Source organism: Cervus canadensis, chromosome 18 (genome assembly GCF_019320065.1).
Source record: "Cervus canadensis isolate Bull #8, Minnesota chromosome 18, ASM1932006v1, whole genome shotgun sequence".
NCBI lineage: Eukaryota > Metazoa > Chordata > Mammalia > Artiodactyla > Cervidae > Cervus > Cervus canadensis.
In genome coordinates this window covers 41,835,591-41,863,279 of record NC_057403.1, presented here as the reverse complement: position 1 = coordinate 41,863,279, position 27,689 = coordinate 41,835,591, and the positions used below count along the sequence as shown (strand labels likewise).

General features: G+C 38.4%; 1 protein-coding gene across 1 annotated transcript in view; it reads left to right on the top strand.

The window, feature by feature from the left end:
* LPCAT2 (lysophosphatidylcholine acyltransferase 2) overlaps positions 1 to 27,689 on the top strand; it is a 64,934-nt gene that overhangs the window by 14,480 nt on the left and 22,765 nt on the right. The window contains exons 8-11 of the mRNA XM_043434829.1: positions 2,037 to 2,091; positions 12,202 to 12,284; positions 15,533 to 15,658; positions 17,521 to 17,674. Coding sequence (XP_043290764.1) covers positions 2,037 to 2,091; positions 12,202 to 12,284; positions 15,533 to 15,658; positions 17,521 to 17,674 — 418 coding nt within the window. The remainder of the gene's footprint in view (positions 1 to 2,036; positions 2,092 to 12,201; positions 12,285 to 15,532; positions 15,659 to 17,520; positions 17,675 to 27,689) is intronic.

Here is a 27,689-nt window from a genome sequence, read left to right as displayed (position 1 = left end):
GTCCTTTTACCTGTGCAGACCACACTGACATCCCTCAGTGTTCACCTCAAGGAACCTAGCTGGCTTTGGGCTGCAGGAGAGAAAAATAAAATGATAAACCTTCCCCAAAATAAAAAAAATAATAAAAAAAAGACAACCTGTTTACATTTTGGGTTTGAGGGCTTTCCCAGAGCTTAGGCAATAATGCCTTTTGATACTGTTACACACAGAGCTCAAATTATTGATGGATAGGTGACCATCACTTGGAAATATTTACAAGAAATCATACTTTGCCTTCAAATACATTGTAGACAATCCAAACAACTTATGAAAATTAGATTTTTTTCGCTACAAACTTATTTTCTCCATTTTTTGTGTATGTAAATTGCTTTGAAATAATACATTTAAATCAGAATAGATGGGCTGATTACATGTGTTAATAAATACTGATACTTGTGAGACATTTATATTCCTGTTATGCTTCAGTCCTTGGTAGTCAAAGTTAAGTAAATAACAATAAAAATAGGGCACATAAACTGTAAAGGATATCTATTTATTCCCTTGTCTAGAATACCTTTCCTGTCATTACTAATTTCGAATTTCTGGTTTTCAGAAACAAATAGTATGAGAACATTTTAGAAAAAAAAACCTGAAAATTGAGAGATAACATATTTATATTTCCTGAGGTATGGCATCCTCACTGCCTTTACAAGTTAAGTCCTCTTAGAGATAGTGACTTTGGGTTCATTGTGAATTTTTTTGGTTTTGCAGCTGGAGTAGTGGAAATGAAGGTCAAATAGGAGATTGGGGGTAAATAGAGTGGTTGAGTATTTAATCTAGGCTTCTAACCTGAGAAGTATGTGACAGGAGGAAAAAGAGGAGAGACAATACAGCTAAGAAAGAGAGGAAAACAATATTTTCAGAGTTAAAGATATCTTAGGATTTGTAAACAAACACAAGACCTTCTAAAGAAACAACTTTTTTATCTTAGGTCACATCGCACTCATGCATGGTAACGTCCTGTTTTTACCTTATCTTCTCATCTCCATCATATTATATTTAGCACTGTGCCTATTATGTCTAAATCAGTTTCCCCAATTGTCCTTGAGAATTCCATAAGAAATGCTGTTTGGTTTGTCTGTAGTGTGGACAAGTCGAGTTTAAAGAGATGTTGTGTGTGGTTTCATTTTTTTTTTAATAGTGTTCAGAATTTTCAAATCAATATTCAAATCATTGAGTTCCAAAGCTCTCTTTTAATCATTAAAGAACAATTTACTTAATGAGAGATAATGTGGATTGGCTTTTATTTTCATGGGCCCACATTTTTTTTTCACTATTAAAAAAAATTTAGTAACATAATAGTCTACTCAGGAGTTTTTCTATAGGCAAATTACTATATCTTAAAATATGACTGTGAGTAGTTTTCTCTAGACCTAGGAGTCTTAGTTGTCAAGGAGACTTCAAATTTGGGGTCCATTCTGGGGTTCAATATGTACCACAAATACATATTTGGTATTGTGTTTGGCAATTTAACCTTTGAATATCAAGAATAGTTCTCTATCCTCCAATTGAAAAAAAATATCCTATGATAAACCATGGGGGCTTCCCAGGTGGCACAGAGGTAAAGAATTTGCCTGCCAATGTAGGAGGTGCAAGACACGGGTTCAATCCCTGGGTCAGGAATATCCCCTGGAGAAGGAAATGGCAATCCACTCCAGTATTTTTGGGAAATCCCAAGACAGAGGAGCCTGTTGGGCTACAATCCATGGGGTTGCAAAGAGTCAGACATGACAGAGCAACTGAGCACATGATAAACCATAAAGGAAAAGAATATTAAAAGAATGTATAATAAAAAATTAAAAAGAGTAAATAACAAATTTTAAAGAGAGTAGTTCTCTAAGCCCAAAAAGTGGTATAGCAGCAGAATGGCATCTATAAACGCAGAATACACACAAAGAGTGACAAGGGTTGCTTGTTTGTCAGGAAAGGATTGTTGAGCAATATTAGATAGTACTTGTGTTACCACATAAAAATGGCCTTCTTTCTTTTCTCCTCAGCATTCAACTTTGTGTGCTTACTTGGTGCCAGCCCTTCACAAGGGTGGAAGTTGAGGTAAGTGGTTCAAAATGTAGCCTTGAAACTTGTGGTTTGGCCTTTCTTACCATAGTGAATTTTCCATCTGGAGAGATCAGATGTAGAAAGATTGAAAGTTAAGTTTGTCACCTTGAAAATAAGCCCTGTTCTTTTGCAAATTGTGTATCTAAACGCAAGCTGTCAAAGCTAGCGCTTAAACTTGTGTTGGGAAGCACAACTTCCTAGCTTCTGGGAATTTCCAACATGTCACCACCCTGGTTGGCCATATTTGCATCACTCACTCCTATCTTTTTATTCCTTTTAATGCTGACAAATAGATTTAAGGGTCTGAGAGACAGAGTGCCTGATGAACTGTGGATGGAGGTTCGTGACATTGTACAGGAGACAGGGATTGAGACCATCCCCAAGAAAAAAAAAATGCAAAAAAACAAAATGGCTGTCTGAGGAGGCCTTATAAATAGCTGTGAAAAGAAGAGAAGCGAAAAGCAAAGGAGAAAAGGAAAGATATACCCATTTGAATGCAGAGTTCCAAAGAATAGCAAGGAGAGACAAGAAAGCCTTCCTCATGATCAGTGCAAAGAAAGATAGGAAAACAATAGAATGGAAAGACTAGAGATTTCTTCAAGAAAATTAGAGATACCAAGGAAACATTTTATGCAAAGATGGGCTCAATAACGGACAGAAATGGTATGGACCTAACAGAAGCAGAAGATATTAAGAAGAGGAGGCAAGAATACATAGAAGAACTGTATAAAAAAGTTCTTCACAACCCAGATAATCAGGACGGTATGATCATTCATCCAGAGCCAGACATCCTGGAATGAGAAGTCAAGTGGGCCTTAGGAAGCATCACTACGAACAAAGCTAGTGGAGATGATGGAATTCCAGTTGAGCTATTTCAAATCCTAAAAGATGATGCTGTGAAAGTGCTACACTCAACATGCCAGCAAATTTGGAAAACTCAGCAGTGGCCACAGGACTGGAAAAGGTCAGTTTTCATTCCAATCCCAAAGAAAGGCAATGCCAAAGAATGCTCAAACTACTGCACAATTGCACTCATCTCACACGCCAGTAAAGTAATGCTCAAAATTCTACAAGCCAGGCCTCAGCAATACGTGAACTGTGAACTTCCAGATGTTCAAGCTGGTTTTAGAAATGGCAGAGGAACCAGAGATCAAATTACCAACATCCGCTGGATCATCGAAAAAGCAAGAGAATTCCAGAAAAGCATCTATTTCTGCTTTATTGATTATGCCAAAGCTTTTGACTATGTGGATCACAATAAACTGTGGAAAATTCTTCAAGAGATGGGAATACCAGACCACCTGCCCTGCCTCTTGAGAAACCTGTATGCAGGTCAGGAAGCAACAGTTAGAACTGGACATGGAACAACAGACTGGTTCTCAATAGGAAAAGGAGTACGTCAAGGCTGTATATTGTCACCCTGCTTATTTAACTTCTATGCAGACTACATCATGAGAAATGCTGGGCTGAATGAAGCACAAGCTGGAATCAAGATTGCTGGGAGAAATATCAATTAACCTCAGATATGCAGATGACACCGCCCTTATGGCAGAAAGTGAAGAACTAAAAGAGCCTCTTGATGAAGGTGAAAAAGTTGGCTTAAAGCTCAACATTCAGAAAACAAAGATCATGACATCCGGTACCATCACTTCATGGCAAATAGATGGGTAAACAGTGGCAGACATTATATTTTGGGGCTCCAAAATCCCTGCAGATGGTAACTGCAGCCATGAAATTAAAAGACACTTGCTTACTCCTTGGGAGGAAACTTATGACCAACCTAGACAGCATATTAAAAAGCAGAGACATCACTTTGTCAACAAAGGTCCGTCTAGTCAAGGCTATGGTTTTTCCAGTAGTCATGTATGGATGTGAGAGTTGGACTATAAAGAAAGCTGAGTGCCAAAGAATTGATGCTTTTGAACTGTGGCATTGCAGAAGACTCTTGAGAGTCCCTTGGACTGCAAGAAGATCCAATCAGTCCATCCTAAAGGAGATCAGTCCTGCGTGTTCATTGGAAGGACTGATGTTGAAGTGGAAATGCCAATACTTTGGTCACCTGATGCGAAGAGCTCACTCATTGGCAAAGACCCTGATGCTGGGAAAGATTGAGGGCAGGAGGAGAGGGGGACAACAGAGGATGAGATGATTGGATGGCATCACCAACTCAATGGACATGGGTTTGGGTGAACTCCGGGAGTTGGTGATGGACAGGGAGGCCTGGCGTGCTGCGGTCCATGGGGTCACAAAGAGTCAGACACAATTGAGCTGAACTGAATGCTGACCTCTGCCAAGTTTCCTGATAAGCCTTCACATCCTGACCAAAGGAGCTACAGTAGCTGGTGGAACCCCCCAGCTTCTTGAAGAATTATGTTCTGTGAAATCTGAGAGATTGTGAGAGGCACAGAGTCAGAAACTCTCATTTTTAGAATCAGTCTGCATGTGGAAAACCTGAAGAAATCGTGTTATATGAGCCATTAAGGCAGAAGAGCCATAAAGGCAGCTTGTATCATCATTCACAGGACACTTTTTCACATTCAGTTCCAGTGGCAGGTGGGGAGTGGAGGAGTAATTAGAATGTTCTGAAAATTCTGACCAGATTTTTAAGACTTTGAAGATTGATTCCAAGAACTCTGCTTAGTTTCTAGGGATGACATGGAATAATGGGCCTTTGAGTTCAGAATCTTGTTGACTTTGGTGATACCCTTAGGTAGCCTCTGAGGAGAGAGGATCAGAATAGTGGTTCTCCAGATTTTTGCCTGGATTTTCCAATTGCATCCTCAGCTTTTGTAATGAAAACTTTAAGTTTGTGTATGTAATTCAGAGTCCTGAGTGGGGGCCAGTGCTCTAAGTGATAGGATTGTGGAATTTTAAGTTATAAGAATCCTATTTTACCTTGTTGGATAGCTTGGTTATTCAGCCATTTAGATGTCAATAATGCCAAATGTTGTAGGAGCACAAATTATGTCAGAGTGAATTTGACTACAATAAAATTTTTCTTGAGACTTGCTGGTTGCTTGCCTGCTGTGAAAATACTTGTTTATTAATTATGTGTCACACTTCCCCACTTTTATAACCAGCTCAGTATCTCTCCATGTGACCAGAAAACACTAGATCTTGGAATATACTTCAATGTTTCTGGAGAAACAAGTTCAATTCCTGAGTCTATGAAATAAACTGACAACAGGCAGATTAACAGCGAAAAAGATATATACAAATTTATTAATCTGTATCCTAATAAGTTTAGAAAGTACGAGGAGAAGCAAAATGAATCAGATTTCTTTTTCTGAGACTTCTCAGTGCCTTTGAAATGTTTGACCACTGAACTCCTTTTCTCTCTGGAAACCCCCTAGAACCAGTGTTCCATAGAATAGCGTTTTGGGAATCCTTGTTGGAAAGAAATACCTTATTCTAAGTACTCTGAGCGCTGCTGTTCCTTCTTGAATAGCTGCTCAGATAGCTAGCCCTGTTTTCTTTATCTAAAAAGAAAAAGAAAACCCAAACATAAAGCATCCATACTATCTTCTCTGCAAATTCAGAGATACTGTTTTTATATATGTGTGTGAGAAGTCACTCAGTCATGTCTGACTCTTTGTGATCCCATGGATTGTAGCCTGCCAGACTCCTCTGTCCATGAGATTTTCCAGGCAAGAATACTGGAGTGGGTTGCCATTTCCTTTTCCAGGGGATCTTCCCAACCCAGGGATCAAACACAGGTCTCCTGCATTGCAGGCAGATTCTTTACCACTGAGCCACCTGGGAAACTCATATATATATATATAAACTTAAGAGGAAGGAACAACATATATATATGTTACCCCTCTTAAGTTACCCCTCTTTAGCTAAGATCTGGCAGTAGATGTGGAAATGCACACAGAACTGTTCATGTTTTTGTCTAGCACACATGTCAGTGGTCAAATTCTGTTACAACAGAGGTATGCAAATTCCTTGTGCTTTTGCCCTGACCATTGTTACCACATTTCCTTTCTGGGTCGTGGCTTCCTTTCTTTCTTTTCAATTACAGTATTTGCATCCTCCTACCAGTTCTTAGACCATTCAAATATTTTCTGCAAAGCAAAGAATATGTCCTTTATTCGATAACTTCACACTCAAAATAGCTTTCAACTAGTTGGAAACAGCTGAATAGGTAGGGATTTGAGGTGTAAGAATTGAAGATGGAAATTTGTGGAGTTCGAATTGGGTATTCTTGTTTCTGTTGTTGTTTAGTCGCTCAGTCGTGTCCAACCCTTCTGTGACCCCATAGACTGTAGCCCACCAGGCGCCACTGTCCATAGGATTTCCCAGGCAAGAATACTAGAGTGAGTTGCCATTTCCTTCTCCAGGGAGTCTTCCAACTCAGGGATCAAACCTGTGTTTCCTTCACTGGCAGATGTATTCTTTACCACTGAGCACCTGGGAAGCCCAAATTCTTATTTCAATTGTAATTTGAAGTTTATGAGTCTACCTGTCACCCAGGGTACTCCTAGCTACTTTATGCCTTTTGAATATGTTAATTCCTCACTGTTGGGTTGTAATTGGAAAATGTGTCCCAGAGGCCCACCAGACACTAAGTATATGCACACCATAGCTCAAGACTCTCACAAGGGACTTCCCTGGTGGTCCAATGATTATGACTCTATTTCTGCTTTGCAAACTTTGAAATAAGTTCATCTGTACCATTTTTCTAGATCCCAAATGTAAGTGATGTTATATGATGTTTGTTTTTCTCTTTCTGACTTACTTCACTCTATGACAAGCTCTAGGTCTATCTATGTCTCTGCAAATGGCACTATTTCAAAGAACTGCACATTTCTTAAGATTCACCTATTAAAATCCTTTTCTGTTACTTAGAGGAGGAAAAGATTGATTGTCGTATCATTACTAATCATTTTTTTAGTCATCATTTATTTAGTAGATAGGAATGTGCTCATGTGGTCAGTAAACAACGAATAAACCAGCTTTACTGGTTCAGAGTATTCATGCAAAAGACTGGCTCTGAGTAACAGAGAGCCTTAAACAATGCTTGAGGGAATTGGGGCTTAATCTTGTGTGGAGTCTAAGGCCCTTGAGGAGGTACTTTTGGGACCAAAAGTACAAACAAAGGATGCTAGTGTGGGAAGCAGTCCAGTTAGACTCTGACCTCCTCGTCATCTGGGTCAGAATGGTACAGAGTGAATAGGGTGAGGGAGGAGGGAAGATTGCAACGAGGAAGGGAATGGAGCTGTGGAGCCTGTCTCAGGTGCAATGGGAAAGTGAATTGCAGTTCAGATGGGATGCTGTAGGGGAGGAGAGATTTCCCTCTGCCCATCCAGGTTCAGTTCCTGAGTCTGTGAAATAAACCAACAACAGGTTGATTAACAGCAGAAAAGATATATACAGATTTATTAATTTTTCATGTGGTATACACAAGGGCATCACAGGGAATAAAAAGTGAATACCCAAAAAGAGTGAGATTTGAGAGCTTGTATACCTTATTATTAATAGTCAAAGCAGGGGAGGGAGGGCATAGGCCACTTAGGGGAGAATAAATGATTTTTAAGAAAGAACAGTAGGCTCTTAGAAGAGATGGGAGATGTGATGGTGTGTGATAAAGTTTGTCTGGGTGTGATGTTGCCTTCTGGTCTCCTCCCCTCTGATGAGAGTCAGTCTTGCCTGTATGATGAAACTCCCTAGGAGGAGATTTAGGACAGTTGAGTTCTTTTTGGAAGATCTGTCATAGGCAGATAAGGGGAGTTCAGAAAGCATCTCCCTCCATTTCTGTTTTTTCAAGTGTCTTCAGCTTAAAATAATCAATATATCTAAGAGGCATATTTGATGTGGCATGTCCTGAACTCCTTCACTGTCTTCTTTTCTAAACTTGAAAATGAAGTATCGTTGAAATGAAAGTGGAATTGCAACTTGAGACACAAGGACCATGTTTGAAACAGGAAAATAGGATGGCAGCAGGTCAAAGAGGGATATAAGAGGACTTCCACACAGCAGTGAGGTTCAATTTAAGTAACTTGATCCTCGCCCATCACATTGACAATAAAAAAAAAAAAAGACTTGGTGTTAAGATCACATATTTTGGCCCGCCTGCACAAACTAGAAGGATAAAAGATCTTCAGTAGAATAAACAAAAAAACTTTTTTTGTCTCATTGCAGCTTATGGGATCTTAGTTCCCTGACCAGGGACAGAACCCATGTCCCCTGCAATGGAAGTGTGGCATCCTAAACACTGGACTGCCAGGGAATTCCCAAAAAAGTACTTTAATATTTGGAGCCAGCATGGTCACCTTGGGAAATTACATAATTTTTCAAGCAGCTCCAAGAACTTGAACATGAATTTGTAGTAGCCTCAGCCAGTGAGGTTTTGTACTTTTGCTGAGCATCTCTCAGTCAGCATCACTCTCTAACAGGACTGGGAAGGCAGGATCAGGAGAGGTGACTGAGCATGTGATTAGCACCCTGCATGTGACAGAAGTGGCAGATTTAGGTGCAGAAAAGTCGTATAGAAGTGTCTGACTCCCAAAGTCCAGTGTAGACAGGCAGACAGATGTTGCCAGGAGGGGCTGGATAGAGAGGGATGAAAAGGTGCTGAGAGAGACCATCAGGTTCTTAGAGTTTCTACATGACTAGGTTAAGGGAGGAGTAAACACTGACAGATAATGAGAAAGTCATGGAAAACCTTGTCAGAGGAGGAGATCGGAATGGCCAAGGCAGAGTTGAGAAGGGTATCTATGGCCAGGTGAAGGGGCTGTGAAATCAAGATAGGCCATCAGTGTGGATACTGAGGATAGCAAGAGAAGATAAAGGTAGAAACTTTGTGGTAGAAAACTTGTAGTCCTGGGGTCACTGCGGTATTTAGGTGTGTATTAGGGTTCAGTGATAGATAATGGCAATCATGTTACCCTCTCTCTGGCTGATCTTCCTTCCAAATAAAAGATATGTTAATGCAGTGAAACTTGAATGACTTTGTACAAATTGGAAATGCGATATAGAGGACAAAGTCTTCTCCAAGGAGAAGTGACTTATTAGAATTTCCACTGAATGGCTTCTCAGAAGGGTTAGGGGTCTCCAAGACCTATGACTGTCAAATCCAGACTGTTAATTATTTTGAACTCTCAGTGGAATTTTTTTTTTTGTGGAAAATACTACCTGCTCTAAAAGCAACCAAACTCATAGTTCATTGTATTGTGTTCAGTTAGCAGTGTAACAGCAGTTTATTTTTTTAGGGGTTTTAATATGTGCTTTTATGACCCACCAATCAAGTGTATTATAAATGATCATTTGGCTTTTTAAAAATGAATAGTTATTTGACAATTTAAAACTTTAATTGATCATATTATTTTGTTAGTTTTTCTGTGAACATCTCTTTTAACATAGTTTTCTCCCTTGGATTTCATCCTAAGCAACTCTAAGAGATTTTAACTTGAACAGGATGGAGGGAACTTTTAGAAATATTTATTTGCAGATTGTTTGTTGCTCTGGATATATAAGTGATGTGGGGACCTCTGGTGGCTTAGTTTATTTTTCCAGCTTAAAGAATGACTGGGTACTAAGTGAAAAGCTAGACTTAGAAGTCTGGTTGAAAAGGAGGGAATCTAGTCAAATTTTTTCCTTTGACAGTAGAGGTAATTGAGGCCTATAAAGGCTAGATGACTTTTCCAGTATCTCACACAGCAGAGCCAAGGCGTCAACCCAGGCCCATTCTCTCTCCACACTGTGACATTGTCCTCTTGGAGAGAATGTTTAAAAGAAAAGTGAGAAGTAAAATGACATTATCTTATGATTTCTGTCCATTTTATCCTAAAAATGTCCCCTGGGTCCATTCTGGTCTCTACATCCTCTGCTTATGTTATTACCATCACTCATAGGTTGATTGCGGTGGTCTCCAGGGCTCCTCCCTGCTCTGAGCCTCTTCCCCTTTGGTTATCCACTCCCTGCCACCAAAGTTACTGCTCAAAAACTTGGACCTGGTCATTTGACTCCCTTGTTTAAACTTCATCTCTGAGTCACCATTGCCCGTAGGCTTCTTAAATATGATTAACAGGCTTGAAAACAGATCTGTGTGAGTCCGAAAGTGGTGTTATTTATACAAATCTTTACTTTTCTTTCAAGCTGTGACCTGGTCATTTGTGTGTGGCCTTAGCTATATTGTTTAACCTCTCAGAGACACATTCTTTACCTATCAAAGGGAAATGGGTAGAATTTGCCTCATGAAATTGTTGAAAGAGTTCATCACATAAAACCCTTTATATAGGAATGGATAAAGAAGATGTGGTACATATATACAATGGAATATTACTCAACCATATAAAGGAATGAAACTGAGTCATTTGTAGAGATGTGGATGGACCTAGAGACTGTCATACAGAGTGAAATAAGTCAGAAAGAGAAAAATATCATATATTATTGCATATATGTGGAATCTAGAAAAATGGTATAGACGATCTTATTTGCAAAACAGAAATAGAGACACAGACACAGAGAACAAACGTATGGGTTGGGGGGAATGGAAATAGGGTGGGATGAATTAGGAGACTGGGATTGAGATATATACACTATTGATACTATGTTTAGAATAGGTGAGAACCTACTGTATAGAGCAGGGAACTCTACTCAGTGCTCGGTGGTGCCCTCAATGGGAAGGAAATCCAAAAAAGAGGAGATATTGGTATACCTATAACTGATTTGCTTTGCTGTACAGTAGAAACTAACACAATTATAAAGCAACTACACTCCAATAGAAGTTAATTTCTTTAAAAAAAAACTATCCAGCACACAGTAGGTGCTTGAGGATGGTAACTCTTATTGGTGGACTTAGCTCACTGAATCATACATTTCTCTCTCTACATGAAGACCTCCTTGAGTGCAGAACTTTTGTGTCGTGTTCTCAAGGCTTAGTGCGGTACCTGAAAGATACCAGGTGCCTAAGCAGTATTTTTTGAATGGAAATGAGCCATGAAATCTTGAGCAATTCATTTAATCTTTGTGAACCCCAATTCCTTATGACTAGAATTGAAAGGATGAGTGAAATAAAATGATACATATTAAACACCTAGCATGGGGCCTGGTTCATAACTGATAAACAGTAACTATTGACAAGATCATGCTTATCCTCAAAAAGTCAAGATCAAGTGTTAGCTTTTCTGTAAAACCTCTTTGATTGCTTTTCCCAGCCCCTTGACCAAATTAATCATTTCCTGTCACTCATACTCATACTCCAGGAGAGTTGTAAAATATGACAGACAGGCCTTGGACTGAATCCTGGTCATGTGACCTATATAACTTTAAGTAAGTTAATTAAGCTTTTAAGCCCTATCATTAGGGATAATGATAGTAAGTGTGTGTTGTGTCAGTCTACGCTATTAAAATATGTATCTTCTTTAGAGCAGGAGTTAGGGTCCTGTTCTTCTTACCTGGTACATAGTAGGTGTTCAAAAAATGTAAAATGACTTAAATACAGTACCAAAACCTTGTTGATGTTAGAAAACTATAACCAAAAACAAGGACAGTATCAATGAGGTATCACAGAATATCACATGGAGAAAAAAAGTAATATTTAACATGATAAAGGGAAACATGATGTTAGACAAAATATAGAAAGCCCACACAGGGTTAAAAAACAAGCAGAAGAAATGATAAAACATAAAGTTTGATCAAGTGATAAAGTATGACTGATACAGGAATAGATAGAGAAGATAAACTGCAAGAAACAAAGTGCTACTCCTAATAACATTTTCAAACACAAAGGCTGGGTGGGAGAAAAGCCAGCTTTGAGACTAAGATCTGAGCAGTTTCAGCTTTATGGCTTCCAGAATTCCAGACATTGACTCATTTCATCCTCACCACAGCCAGGGATGTGGGTGATCATAGCCCTCTTTTTAGAGTTGAGGAGACAGTTAAGAAAATTTAAAGGTCATAATAGTTAACATACAGAAAGACCCAGAGCTTGAATTAACATCTCCTGAATCCAAACACAGTGTTCTTTACATTCTATCTTGTAACCTGTGTGCTAGAAAGGCAGGGGAGTTCATATAATGACAGCTTATAAATTAATTTATTTAGCATTTAAAGTCTTAGGCCTCACAATTGTAATGGAAAGGTTTATTTGCCTTTCAGTTTATGCCTGTTCAAGTACCAAGTGATGAAGAAAGAAGTGATCCTGTCCTTTTTGCTGGTAGAATCCGGAGTTTAATGGCAGAGTAAGTATCTGTATGTGATTATAATCCGTAAATAGTTTTTAAATTATTGGTAAATGACATTTACTATTGTTTAAAGTTTTTGTTTTTTTCTTCTTGAGGGCCTCATTCCCCAACTCATTTTGGTAAGGAAAAAGAATGTGCCCAGGAATGTAGTCAGTAAGACAATCTATAAATATTTTCCCCAAGATGTAACCCCAAACTACTGGAAACATGCCTCTACCACAATGGGAGCAGGAAGGGTACATGACCCAGAAGAAACCAGCCAGTGACTTCCAAAGGATGGATTCCCCCAACCTGGCCTGTCACCATCAGACAAAGGATGGTCTGAGCAGTTTGTGCCGTGACCACCTTCTATCTTCTCAGCCTCCATGTAGCTGCTGAGGCCAGGTGTTTCAAAGGCATAAATGATTACAGCACAAAAAAGGAAAAAGTCTGCAAGGGACTGCCCTAGATGCCTAAAAAAGGGGAAAAGTCACCCTCACTAAGGGGATAGCTATAAACTTAGGATTTAGAAACTGCAAAACATAAGCCAAGTGTTTTCCTGCACGTAAAGGAGTTTTAACTGATTGCTCTTCTGATTATATAAATTACCTCTCCTCCTATAATGAAAGAGTGTATTATATTGAGTTGGTTTTTTCTCAAAAACCCTAATGAACTTTTTGGCCAACCCAATATTGTCCCCACCACCCAGGCAGTCTCAGAGCCCTCCAGGTGTGTACACTCTCCCCCAGCACCACCTCCCTTGGTCATGTCCAGCAGTGGGTTTGGAGCTAATAAGCCAGCTGTATTTATTCTCTTAGTGAAAATGCAATGAGAACTCTGAATTTAGCTTCATATCTGAATTTGGCATTATAAACAAGATTATATATATTATATCAGTATGTTTATATATATTATATATATTAATACTTCACAAGAAACTAACTTTATTTTCAAAAAAATAGATGTCTAAGTCTTTGGCTGAAAAAGTTTTGTTACTCTATGTCCCAACATGTAGTTGATTTACTTGGTTTCTCGAGCAGCTACAAAATTTGCTTTGATGTTGTTTTCTTCCCTCTACCCTTGTGTTTTCATACTAGCTTATGTCCAAAAGTTAGGAAGGAAGATAAGTATGAGGAAATGACATAATTTATATGAGATATTTTGACTTCCTGAAATGTCTAAAAACATTTTTTTGTGTGTGCCTAAAAACAGAGGAAGGATTTGTTTAAGCATCCTTTTCCTGGATTTGGAGGCGTGGAGGTAGAAGGGCCTTGGATAAAGAATAAGGGAGCAGATTTCCCTGGTGGTCCAGTAGTTAGGACACCATGCTTCCAGCACAGGTGGTGCAGGTTCGATTCTTGTTTGGGGAACTAAGATCCCATATGCTGCATGGGGTGACCAAAAAAAAAAAAGAGTAAGAAAGACCTCAATTAGTTGCACAAGCTTGGACAAGTTCCCTCCAAGGCTCCTTTCCTCATATGTAATCCTTGCTTGGCCTTTCTTATGGTTTTGGTTATTATGAGAGTCAAGTAGGAAAGTATTTGTTGAATGCATTTGAAATGGTAAAGAGCCAAGTCAAAGTAAGTCATGGTGGTCAACCATCAATTAATATTTGCCAAACACTGTGCTAGACCATTTACTTGTATTATCTAACATAATCTTCACAGCAGCTCTGAGGCAGGTGAGGAACAGAGGCTCTGAGGGCAAAGTGTTTTGTCCAAGACCATGGTGGGTAGTGAGAGTCTCTGGCATGCATGCTCCGTCGCTAAGTCATGTTCAACTCTTCTGCGACCCCATGGACTGTAGCCTGCCAGGCTCCTCTGTCCATGGGATTTTCCAGGCAAGAATACTGGAGGGGGTTGCCATTTCCTTCTCCAGGGGAACTTCCCCACCCAGGGATTGAACCTGGGTCTCCTGCACTGGCAGGCAGATTCTTTACCACTGAGCCACCAGGGAAGTGAAGAGTCTCTTAACTGGGATTCAGATTCATACTTCATGTTACCAAAGCCAAAGTTCTTGACTGTTTTGTTCTGTTCACTGTTAGAATTCCTGAAGTGTTTTTTAATTCTTCATATTTTTTACACCAAATAGTTATTAATCAAAACAGCTTAGTTGCAGGTAAGAAAAACATGTTTATTCATATTGCATTCATTGAAAATTTAAAGTTCTTAGCCATGATTCAGCAAAATCAAATAACAGCTGATGACAATTTTATGATTGTCACTGAATAGGTGTGAATAAAACTTTAGCCAGGAGGGATATGCAGGAAATTTATGTACTGCACAGGTATTCTTCTTGTCACATAGGTGTCTTTTAAAATTCTTGTTAATATGTATTTTTGCCAAGTCTGGTTCCCTGTTAGTAGATCTCTGAGCAGGAAGGAGGTAATTGGAATTGTGCACCTCTTTGAGGATGGAGGGTGTTTAGGTTTGGAAGAAATACAATCTTATTATCAGTTCTGTTTAGTATTTTTTGAACAGTGCTGGGTAGCAAGAAGACAATCTTCAAACTTAAAAGATGAAAAAATGCATATGACTAATGATTTGTATAAACTATTCACTTATAATATCTAGGTGTCATTTATCTGTTTAAATAGCATGTCCATAGGCATTCTTAGTTGGTCCTTAAAATAACCCTGTGGTTGCTTTGTGTTGTTTAGTTGCTAAGTCATGTCCAACTTTTTTGTGACTCCATAGACTATAGCCTGCCAGGCTCCTCTGTCCTTGGAATTCTCCAGGGAAGAATACTTGACTGGGTTGCCATTTCCTGCTCCAGGGGATCTTCCTGACCCAGTGATCAAACCCGTGGCTCCAGCTATCTCCTGCATTGTAGGTGGATTCTTTACCACTGAGCCACTAGGAAAGCCCGCAGTAACCCTCTGCAGGAAGTGACTATTCCTATGCGCAGAAGAGAACAGTGAGGCTTAGGTTAAGTGACAAAAGTTCCAGAGCTGGTAAAAGACTCCAGAGCCTTGAACTTAAATTTTCTCATTACTTTCCATGGACTGAAGTCAACTACTACTATCATTGTGGTCAAAACACAAAAATGGCGAGCTGGCAGAAGCACATAGACATAAGGAAATTGACTTGGGCCACAGTAAATCTGTGAAATAAAGAAATATGTATTTGGCAATAACAAGCCAAAGTCACTGGTTCAAAAGGTAGTAAATACTTCTCCATTTACTGTTTGTTGACCAGTTCAAGCTTACTGAAACATCGTCACCTTTTTTAAAAAGTTGAATTTGTTTGCTTTTTAATACTTTATAGAGCTCTGAAAATTCCAGTAACAGATCACACCTACGAAGACTGCAGATTGATGATTTCAGCTGGCCAGTTGACACTGCCTATGGAAGCTGGGTTGGTGGAATTTACCAAAATCAGCCGGAAATTGAAGTAAGCGTATTTTAAAATCACCACACTTTCCTAAAGGTGTCCAAAAGAGATCTGAAATCCTGTATGTTTATTTTCTCTGGTTTCATTAAGGCCCAGCTCTAGAACCTATGTGGTATTTATTAGGAAAGCCATTTCATTTATACAGTTTTGTTTGTTTAAAGAAATGCTACTTCAGAAATGTTTGTTAGTAGTGGGAGAAAAAGAGATAGTAAACATGGGTCAGTACAAATCTACCTCTCTACTCAGAAACGGCTCAGAGTAGTCAGTCAGTCCTGCCACCTTCTTATGAGAAGTATGGCATAGGGACCTCCCTGGCTGTCCAGTGGTGAAGGCTTTGCCTTCCAATGCAGGGGTTGGAGTGCACCCCTGGTTGGGGTGTGAAGATCCCACATGCCTCACAGCCAGAAAATCAAAACATAAAACAGAAGCAATACTCTAAAAATTCAATGAAAACTTTAAAAATGGTCCATATAAAAAAAGAGAAGGATGGCACAGTTATATGGTACTGGCATGAGGTGGTCAGAACTTCTCATGTGAAATAGAAATTGACTTGTAGAGTAGCAACTCTGACCATCATTACATTTTAAATACTTCCGTAGATCAACCTGCTCCTTCTGGACACATAATTTTTTTTTTTTTTAAGGCAAAATACTCCTTTGTGATTTTATGATCTAGTTTAAAACTGTTTAGAACATTCCCTTTGAAGTTCATGGTATGAAGGTGTAGCTTCCACATCCCTCTCTGATTACAGTTCATTGTTTTCAGCCGCATCAGTAGACCTTGGCATCCTCCCTTGGAGGGAGCTGCAGAACCAGTTACTGTATTAAAGTTCAAAAATAAAACAAATATTTTGGGAGCTTCTCTGGTGGTCTAGTGATTAAGAATCTGCCTGCCAGTGCAGGGGACACAGGTTTGATCCCTGGTCTGGGAAGATCCCACATGCCAAGGAGCAACTTAGCCCACGGGCAGTAACTACTGAGCCTGAGCTCTGGAGCCCATGAGCCACAGCTGCTGAAGCCCATGTGCCTTAGAGCTCATGCTCTGCAACAAGAGAAGTCACCACAATGAGAAGCCCAGGCACTGCAACGAAGAACGGCATCCGCCCTCACCACAACTAGAGAAAGTCTGAGTATAGCAACAAAGACCCAGTGCAGCCAAAAATAAATAAATAAGTAAAATTAAAAAAATAGTTTTTGATAATCGATGTAGGAAATACTATTTATATCTTCTACATAACAATGTTTTGATATTATATTTTTACAATATTCCTATAGATTTGAAAAATTTAGATAGTCAATGAACTTAGATGTAGAAGTATGTGTTAAGTCACCTGTTTAATTCTACAGGATATGATATAAGCCACTGTATATTTTCCAGTGTTTTAAACTTTTTTATAACTAACATTGGAGGAAGTGTGCATAGTCTAATGAATCTCCCATCACAACATTTTGTGAAATGTGAGTCCATTAAGGCTGGAAAACACCTTGAAAACAAGAATTATATCTTTTTTTAAAACAACTCAGTAAGTATTGTTGACTTACTAAGTAATATTTAGATTAAAATGTGAGTCCTTGTTTTCTTCTCACGAATCATTTATTATCCTACCACATTGCTCATCCTCCCAGTTACTTTTCTTTCTCTCAGATACTTAGGATAATTACAGTTATGCTAATACTCTTAAAAAAAAATTAGAAGTCTGTAATCATGTTCAATATGTGCTTTAAAATATTCATTTTATTCTCCTTTTCAGATATTAACACTTCAAATATTTTCCCATCAGACAGATGAATAAAATAGTGCTCACAAAACATCCATGTGGATTGTGAAGGGCTAATAACGTGTCTTCATAACTCTTTGTTTAGATTGGATTGGGATGGGATTCGAAAGCATTTGGATGAGTATGCCGCTATTGCAAGTTCCTCAAAAGGAGGAAGAATCGGAATTGAAGAATTTGCAGAGTATTTGAAGTTGCCTGTTTCAGATGTCTTGAGACAACTTTTTGCACTCTTTGACAGGGTAGGTTAAAGTTTAATCTTTAACATTTTTATTTCATGAGTCCCCGCAGAATATAAATCAGTGTGGTAGGCATTAGAAAAACTTGCTAGGTCACTGTTAAAGAACAAGACTGAGCCCATAGTTAAATTGCATGATTTTGATTTTTTTCCCCTTAATAGTAGAACTAGTAATAATAATAATAGTAATAGAATAATAATTGTGAATATGTGTATGGCAACAGTTATGAGTGTCTATTTTTTATTTTTATTTTATTATTAAAGTATAGTTGCTTTACAAATGTTGTGTTAGTTTGTGGTGAATCAGGTGTACATATACATATATGCCCTCCTTCTTGAGCCTCCTTTCCATCCCACCCCCCAAACAACTATAGTTTCTGTTTCTTTTAAACACCAGGTCAGAAATAAATATTGTCACCATATAACCATATTTGTGTATAGAATTGAAAAGGTTTATATAATTAGCAAGAATTTTAAAATTTATGTCAAAATCATACATTGATGATATTGGTGGCGCTATTCTATTCTGAAGGTTTCTGGACTTTCCCCAAAACATCTGAAGACCAAATAGATTTTAATTTATTTATAACTAAGTTTTTAATTAAAGCTTGACTGTTTGTCTTCATAGGGGGTTTCAGTTTTCTGCTTATGAATATGTATGTACATGGAGTTAGATAACTGAATTGTCAAAAGTTTCCTTAGGAAAAATGCATCAAGACTTCAAGTTCTCTCTCTCTTTCAGTTTGTTTTTTTAATATGTAAAACTTACAGTAAAACTCACTTTATGATTATAGTTTTGTGAGTTCTAACAAATGCACAGAAGCATGTAACCACCACCACATCCAAGATACACAATAATTGGGGAAAAAATTCCCTGTAGGTATGCTTTTGTAGTCAGGCCCTTCCCTCACCTTTAACTGCTGGCAGTCTCTCCATCCCTTTAGATTTACCTTTTCCAGATGCCATACAAATAGAATCATTTAGTATATCCTTTTGGGTCTGGCTTCTCTCATTCAGCATAATGCATCTGAGATCCAGCCATATTGTTGCCTGTATCAGTAATTTGTCTCATTTTATTGCTGAGTGGTATTTCTATTGTGTGGATGTACCACACTTGGTGTATCCATTCCCCAGTTGAGGAACATTTGGTTTCCAGCTTTGGGCTATTATGAATATAACTGTTCAAAGTGTTCACATAGAGGTTTTTGGTTGAATGTAGATTTTCCTTTCACTTGGGTAAACACTTAGGATTGGGTAAATACTTGGATTGTGATCTTTTTATTTTACATTCATTCCTGAAGGATATTTTGGTTGTACATATATAGAATTCTGTATAGGGTTCTTCCCTTTCAACAATTTAATAATTTCATCTTTTGCCTTCAGGCCTCCATGATTGCACTGCCTAACTAGCTGTTTTTCAACTGCCTTCCGCTGCCGTATTTTATCCAGAGATAGTGCTTGCTTTTTCCCCCCTCCTCTTTCTGTAGGGGAAAGGGAAGTCTTTTTAAAAACTTTTTTTTACATTATTATTATTATTTTGGCCGCAAGGCATGTGGGATCTTTAAATTCCCCGACCAGGGATTGAACCCATGCCCCCTGCATTGGAAGTGTGCAGTCTTAATCACTGGACTGCCAGGAAGATCCCAAAAGTAGTGATTTTTGAATTTCAGTGAGAGTCTGTGATTGTAGTGAGGAGAGAGAGGCTGCCCTGGGATCATTCCATCCTGGCTGGCACCAGAAGTCCCAGTTCTCTGTCTACCACTGGGAAAAGATACTTTGCAAAGAAATTATAGCTTGATGACAGAAACCAGGACAGAGCTTTTTTTCCTTCTTACCCAGAGCTCATTAATGTTTCTAATGACTTACTCTGTGATCTCTTAGATGAACTATTCTTTAACATGAGGCAGATAAGCAACCTTCTTCTGTATGGATTGTGCAAACCTCCCTTCCGGGCTTGCTGCAGCATACAAATAATCTTTCCTTGTCCAAGAAAAGGTCATGTATCACTGCAATGGTGCTGCTAAAAAGTGTAATGAAGATTTAAGGAAAAGGAGAGATAAATTACTAGATGTAACCATGCAAATTGGGAAAAGAAAGGATCTTTTCATTTGTACCATTACTTGTGTTTCTATGAGATTTATATAGCATCTTTCAGTATGGCTCTGGGAACAATAAAAGCAATCTTAAAGTTTTTAGAAATATGAACTTGGTGACAGGAAGGAATATGGCAGGGACATACAAATAAGGACAGAAAGTGAGGAAATGGAAAGTGACATGAAATAGGGACCAAGGAAGTTCAGAGCACAGCAGATGTTATGCTCATCAAGATTTTAAATCAAGATTAAAAATAATCTCTATAGAGGTTGCCCCACCTTTCAGGTGTTGAAGTGTCATAACAGCAGTAACAGGATTGTGTTGACACAGTTCTGTCTTTTGATGACTAATGATACCTGCCAGTGGCTTCATTGTTTCTATAGCACTGGGATGGATGGGAAGATTTGGGAGTAGGGAAGAGAGTGTAAACCAAGGATTACAATAAGCCCTAGTAAGCAGAGTGACTCACTCTGAGCTAGAGAATACAATTGACTCCAAGCAGTTTGGAGACTGGTGAGCCTTTGTGGCCAGTGTGGTCAATCACAATTTTGCATGCACTCCTTCAGTCGGCTCACGTACCAATTATTTCTGTGAGTTTTCTTCACTTCTTTGTGTAGTGTGTAGACTTGGCTTTAGATATAGACCATGAGTTGGTCTTTAAAACACATTTGATCTCCAACACCCTGGAAGGTAGAGAAAATAATCTGGAGAATTAACAAGGAATGCATTTGACCTTTCTTTCCTCCTTCCTTTCCTTCTTTCCTTTCTTTTCTCTCTGTCTCTTCTTTCTCTCTTTCTGTTTTTGTTTTTAACATACCTGCATGTCTGAGCCTGTGAAGATTTGCTTTGTTTTGAGAAGCTGAACTATGCAGTCATTGCCACACCCTGTGTACATCCCCACTTCCAGGCTCTCTTTGAGAGACTTAGCTGGGGAATGTGTATGTGTGTGTTCCACAGGAAAGACAAAGAAATTCAGTATTGTCATAGTTTGTTTCTGTCTGAGTAGCTTATCTTGCTAAACTCAGTGTTTATGAGGGGTGGGGGAGGAAGAAGGGTGGGAAAGAGAGAGGGTGGGGTGTTCCTCTTGTTCTTTCAGTAGCTATAAATTTTTGCAGGGCAGAGGGCTCCTCCCATGTGCCTTTCCCAGTTTATCCTCCTTTCCCCCTTTTTTCTTTACTTCTCTCAATCTCTCCCAAGTCTCGTGCAGTTGTGGTTGGTATTTGGGGGAAGTAGAGAGACCTAAGTATCTCTCCATGTTCCCTTACTCTTTTTTCCCACATACATCCCTTGCTAGTCTGCAAGAAACTTCTTAACGGTTTTCATCTCAGTCTAGTTCCTAAAAAAAAAAAAAAAAAAAACTCTGTCTATTCAGTTCCTTCTGATAGTCTCACACATTCTTTTAGATTGTCAGATATGTGATGGCAGATAATTTAAAGGTTCACCAGAAATGTGGCATTCATGATCCAAAGCATGGCATGGTTCAGTGAAAGTAAAGTGAAGTCACTCAGTCATGTCCAACTCTTTGTGACCCCATGGACAGTAGCCTACCAGGCTCCTCTGTCCATGGGATTTTCCAGGCAAGAGTACTGGAGTGGGTTGCCATTTCCTTCTCCAGGGAATCTTCCCAACCCAGGGATTAAACCCAGGTCTCCTGCATTGCAGGCAGACACTTTACCATCTGAGCCACCAGGGAAGTCTTAGTTTGGGATAATTTCCTTAGGAGAAGTCTCATCTCTTTGACAAAAAAAGGAAAAAGACCCTTTTGCTCGTTAGGTTTCATTCACCTTCTTTATTTTCCTGAATGTACACTGAACTCTCTAGATCAGAGGGTGATTTGGATTAGTCAAAATTTCAGATGAGTTAGAGTTGAGACCTGAGACGATGGTTTAAAATTGTTTTTAAAAAGTTAAGAGTGGCTTCTCAACATTTTTTATATTCATAATTCAGTTTTCAAGACTAGATTTTTTGCCAGCACTCTCGAAGGGATTTAAATGGGACTAAGAAACAATACTGGCTGAGTCAGAAATGATTATAAACTGTCATTTTTACAGTTATAATAGTGTCCACACAGCATCACTTTATTTCATTCATTCTTCAGTGCTGTTTCCTTGAGCTGAACCTGTGCTGCCCTGAGAGCAGTATTTTATATACCCATGAGACAAAGTCCTCAAATGGACTTTAGGAAACATGTTGTCTCTTTGTTGCTAGTTTGACAATATACCATGTTATCTCCCTCTTACTAGGGACAAGTCACATCTCGTCTAGGCTACATCTCATGATACATTCAGTGTAATGCTCCACGTGGCACACATCACCATGCACATGTACATGTGTGCTCAGTCATGCCCAGTTCTTTGCAACCACATGGACTGTAGCCCTCCAGGCTCCACTGTCCTTAGAATTTTTCCAGGCAAGAATTCTGGAGCAGGTTGTCATTTTCTACTCCAGGGGATCTTCCCGACCCAGGGATCAAGCCCACATCTCTTGTGTTCACAGGTGGCAAACCTATATTTCAACAGTTAGCAGACTTTTTCAGCAAAGAGCCAGATAGTAAATGTTTTTGACTCTGTGGGACATTTGGTCCTAAACTTTCAGCACAACTTGCACAACTGAGTAAAATAGCTAATCCACCCCACTTAAAAAGATTTTTCTGTTTATTTCCAGTCACTTAAGCCTCTTAAGTACCCTTTACTAACTCTCAGCATGGAAATCTTATAATACAGCACCCTACCTTCTCTAACAGGGAAGGGCAAGCAAGGATGCTTGTTATTGTTGGCTCATGATTTAACACTTGAACTAATGTCAAGAACAGGGCATACAGGAAGAACTTGGGATAAAGAAACACATTGATTCCACACAATGAGAAATAGTCCTAAAAGATCTCCAGAAAATTTATAATAGTCAAAAGTGCTGGATTGTCAAAGTACTAAAGTACACACACATCTTTCCTGTGTAATATTTAAACAAAGTACATAGTAAAGCCAGAAGAATTAAGTACTGGTTAGAAGGCAGAAATGGGAAAAATCATGATACTTTTCACGTTTTTTTACAAAATGGAAATATCTAAATTTTCTTAGCCTGTGGTCTCTTGTGTGCATAATGGTTTTGGTAAAAAGACTGAACTTGCGCCAGGCTATAGCTGAGTGATTAGTTTCTGTCATCTTTGTAGATGAATGATGTACCACTAATTAGAAATGGGGAGGATGTCAATAAGAAGTAGACAGATACGGCGAGAATAAAGATTCAGAGTGACCTCCTTTAAATCAGACGTGGAACAGTGGTCACCATGAGCCCTGACTGCAGTCCTTCAATCCAGTCCTTAAAATTTACCAGCATATTTTAATTTCATCTGTTTAGGAAATACAGAAAGTAACAGTCAGTAAACTACATTTGATGGATGAGATCCAGTCTGATGCTTGTTTTATAAATAAAGCTTTATTGGGACACAACCATGCTCATTTATTTACATACTGTCCATGTCTGCTTTCTTACACAATGCCAGAGATGAATAGCTGCAACAAAGAGTGAAGTCTTCTGTCCTTTAATTTTTAATTGAAGCATTAGTTGATTTATAATGTTGTGTTAGTTTCTGGTGTACAGCAAAGTGATTCAGCTATATTTACATATTCTTTTTCAGATTCTTTTCCATTATAAGTTATTATAAGATACTAAATACAGTTCTCTGTGCTATATAGCAGTACTTTGTTGTTTATCTGTTTTACATACAGTAGTATGTATCTGTTAATCTCAAGCTCCTAATTTACCCCTCCCCTAGTTCCCCTTTCTTCTACCCTTTAAATTTCCAGTTCAGGTTTGATATGTACTTTAGTATTTCATAACTCATGTGAAAAGAACTCATCTTGACTCCAATCTCAATTAATATAATTTGTTATACGAAATATACTCTAAAGCTCATATGATACAGTTAACAGAAGAAGGATATAACTTTCTGAGTGGACTAGATGAACATTTCTATACAGTTGTACAAGTCATCCTGAAAGTTGGGTGGTCCTATATGACTAACCATTTCCCTCTTCAGTTCTCAGGTTAACTCAATCCCCTTGTGTAGTCCATCATAACATTGGGTGGGCCAAAGCATTCATGTGAGTTTTCTGTAACATTTGAGTAACCCATAATTTTCCCTCCCTGAATGTTCTAAATATCCTTTTTTTTTGTACTAAGAATTTTTATTGGATTATTGTTGCTGGGAGGGGAGGAAATGGCAACCCACTCCAGTATTCTTGCCTAGAAAATCCCATGGACAGAGGAACCTGGCGGGCTGCAGTCCATGGGGTCGTAAAGAGTTGAATCCCACTGAACACACACACACACACACACACAGTTGCCTTACAGTGTTGTGTTAGTTTCTGCTGTATAGCAAAGTGAATCAGTGTGCATATGTCCCCTCCTTTATGGATTTTTTCCCCACTTAGGTCACCACAGAGCACCCAGTAGAGTTCCCTAGTTATCCCTTAGAGTTCTCATTAGTTATCTATTTTATTTAGAAATATCCTTTCAAGCATGAGAATTATATGCTTTCTTTCTGGCTTTGCAAAGTGAATCTACTGAGGAGACACTTAGAGGAAACAGGAAGGAGAGGGCATTGATTAAAGCTTAACTTTTTTATTGGAGCAAGTGAGCAGTTGCTGGCCTCCTCAAAGAGAGTAAGGAGGTAAAGAATAGGGCTTTGTAAAGAGCAAGTTGTGTCAGACCAATTTAATTTCCTCCTGTGACAGAATGACAGTCCAAGATGATAAAGAAGAAATATATATTATCTATATGGACTCTAGAAAGGCTTTTGATTTCATGCAACATGACATTCTCATCAATAAATTAGGAAGGTCTGGCTCAGATCATGTTGCAGTGAGGTGAAAGCCCCACTTGACAGAGAGACTTCACTGAAAGTGGGAGCCATGTGTCCTTCTGTGTTTTACCCACTGCAGTCCCCCCACCTTGGAATTCTGTCTGGAGGAGCAACATACTTGATAGGTTGTCGAAATACTTTTGAAAACCAGACAGTAGTACATCAAAGCAAAAATAAGAGTAAGTAAGGATGTCTTTAAAAGTTGTAGAATCAGACCCAAGAAAAAGATGAAATTAAATTCATATATTGCATAAAAATACTCAGGCATGAGAAGGAAACAGAATACAAGAATGAAGCTGCTACTTGATAGCACATGAAGATCTAGACTCAGAATTCTAGAGCTGAAAGGGTGGTTAGTGTGAAATTGCCCATCTTCCTCATTTTGCAGAAAGCTTCCAGCTCAAGAGAGGAAGTTGCATGCTCAAGGCTACACAGCTAGTTAGTCACAGGACTGGGACCAGAAGTCCTAGTTCAGTAGTCTTTTTACTACAGACTGTCTCTGGACTTTTTAAAAGTAACTTTCTTAAGGCATATTTTACATTCAGCTATTTTAAGCATACAGTTCTATGATTTTTTTATTGTTTACCATAAATCAGTTTTAGAGTTTTTCTATCACCCCATTGTTATTCCTTGTTTCATTAACTGTTCATTCCTGTCACCTACTTATCTCCTATCCCTAGGCAACCACTGTAGAGTTGTAAGTCCCCGTGTGTTATTATAGACTTGGTCTAGAATCAAGACTAGAGATTTTCTGTCTGTATAGATTTGCCTCTTCTGGACATTTCAATGAATGGAATCCTACAATATACAGTCTCATGTCTGGCAGTTTTTGAGGTCCATCTGTGTCGTTGCATGTATCAGTAATTTCATCCCTTTTTATTGCCAAATAGTTCTTTATTATATAAATATATCATATTTTTGTTTATTCATTCACCTGTTAATGGATATTTAGGTTGTTGCTACTTTGGAACTATCATGAATAGTGTTGCTAATAGCATTTGAGTATCACTATTGACTTTTTAAGTTCAATAACTCCTCCCCCATCAAACTGAGGTTAAATTTTCCATTGAATGTGGCCTCTTCCCCTACTCTTTCTCTCCAGATCTGGACAGTAGAGTTCGCCCAGACAGCAACCAAAGTTCCTATTAATGGTCTAATAAATAGCCGTAGGGGATTAAATAGTCCAGAGAAGAAAAGGCTTGTTAATCTAATAACAATCTTTTATTCCATGATGGCTTATGAGAAACTGTTAGCCAAATGCTCTCCATCTTCACAGAAAATAAATGAGAAGAATTGGATTTAAACTTCAGCAGAAAACACTTCAGATGGGCATAAGGAGGCACATTTTATATGGCAATGGATGCTGTCAAGTTAATTTTGCAATATTATAAAAAGAAAGCCCATGTAATTTCCTCAGAGAAAAGCTTATATGAATGGATTTAAATCCGTCTGAGACCAGATGGCCCCTTGTAATCCCCTAAAGGGAAGAAGTCCTTTTGTGGTGCTTCCTCAATGTGGTAAAGGAAGACATTTCGCCTTTGATATTTACAGAGACCATTTCATGGTGCCCCTGAGACCAGTTATTGGAGTCCTAGTGCCATAAAACTAGTTGGCAGAGAATTTTATACAAAACACTAGGTGTGGCAGAAGGAGACCTTGCTCCCATCCTATACAGAGCAGGGTCTCCCAGCTACTGTTCTCTCCCTAGTCATAGATAGAATAATCATTATTTAATTCAAGAATTGTACAGTTTATGAAGTAATTTTCATTTAATTTCCTATTTGCACTTAAAAAGTTATTCAGTTACTGAACTTAAAAAGTTAACAGTGACACATGATTGCTGTTAGCAACACTATACATAATAGTTCCAAAGTAATAAAACCTAAATATCTACTAACAGGTGAATGAGTAACCAAAAATATGATATATTCATGTTTGACTTCATACTTGAAGCTTAGGAGTTTCCACAGTAGCCTGTGAGATAGACTCTGTCAAATGGCTGTTCAAAGTCCTCTCCAATTTCATTCTATCCTATTGAGCCTTTATCTCCCATCATTTCCAACAATAAACTCATCATGTTGAACTATTCACCATCTATTGAATTCCACACATCCTTTAGTTCCTCTATCTTTTCACAATACCGCCCCTTCATGTATATCCCTTGTCTATTTGGAGAACTCTGACCTAGCCTATAGTTAGGCCTACACATTATCTTTTCTATAGGTAAATGTTCTCCTATCCTTTGCCTCCACAGAACTTATTGCTCCTCTTTTGGGGACTCATAGTGGTTTGATAATCCACTGTTTAGATAATATATTAGCTGTATGACCTTTTCAAAGTAGCTTAACATCTCTTGAGTTTTCCTTTCCTTATCTTAAATGTTCTGTGTCTTTCAGAGGAATTTTATGAGACCTAGATACCAAAGAATATTATATGCAAATATTATATACAAATGTAATAGTTTAGTATTAATGGTATAGATATGAAATAGACTTCAGGTTATAATTACAACACCTAGTTTTCTGTGGGTCTTCTTACCTTTGAGCACAGTGACCCTGATGCATTCATCTTTCTCTCTTAAATATTGAGTCTAAGTCCTGAAGCATGATAAATGAAATTGAATCATTATAAATTTGACAGGGAGATACTATTATTATCATTTTGCAGATTGAAATTAAGGTCCAAAATGCTGAGAGATATAATGATTAAGTTATGTCCTGGTTACTGTTCCCTGAGTTTACAAATAGAATTTCCAGAGACTTCTGGAGGACTTGTACCCTGACTCTACCTAGTATCAAGGCTGAGGTTTCTCAAGGTATTGTCTGGGACTACCTGTCATAGACTGACTTTTGAAGATATGTATTAAAAACATAAAATCAAATCTCACAAATGTAATCTTGAGCAAAAAAGCCAGACACACAAAATCAGAAAAGAGAGGACGATACTACCAACTTCATAGAAACAAAAGGTATTAGAAAAGAGTACTATGAGCAACTCTATGCCAACAAATTAGATAACCTAGATACAGTGGACAAATTCCTAGAAATGTACAACCTACCAA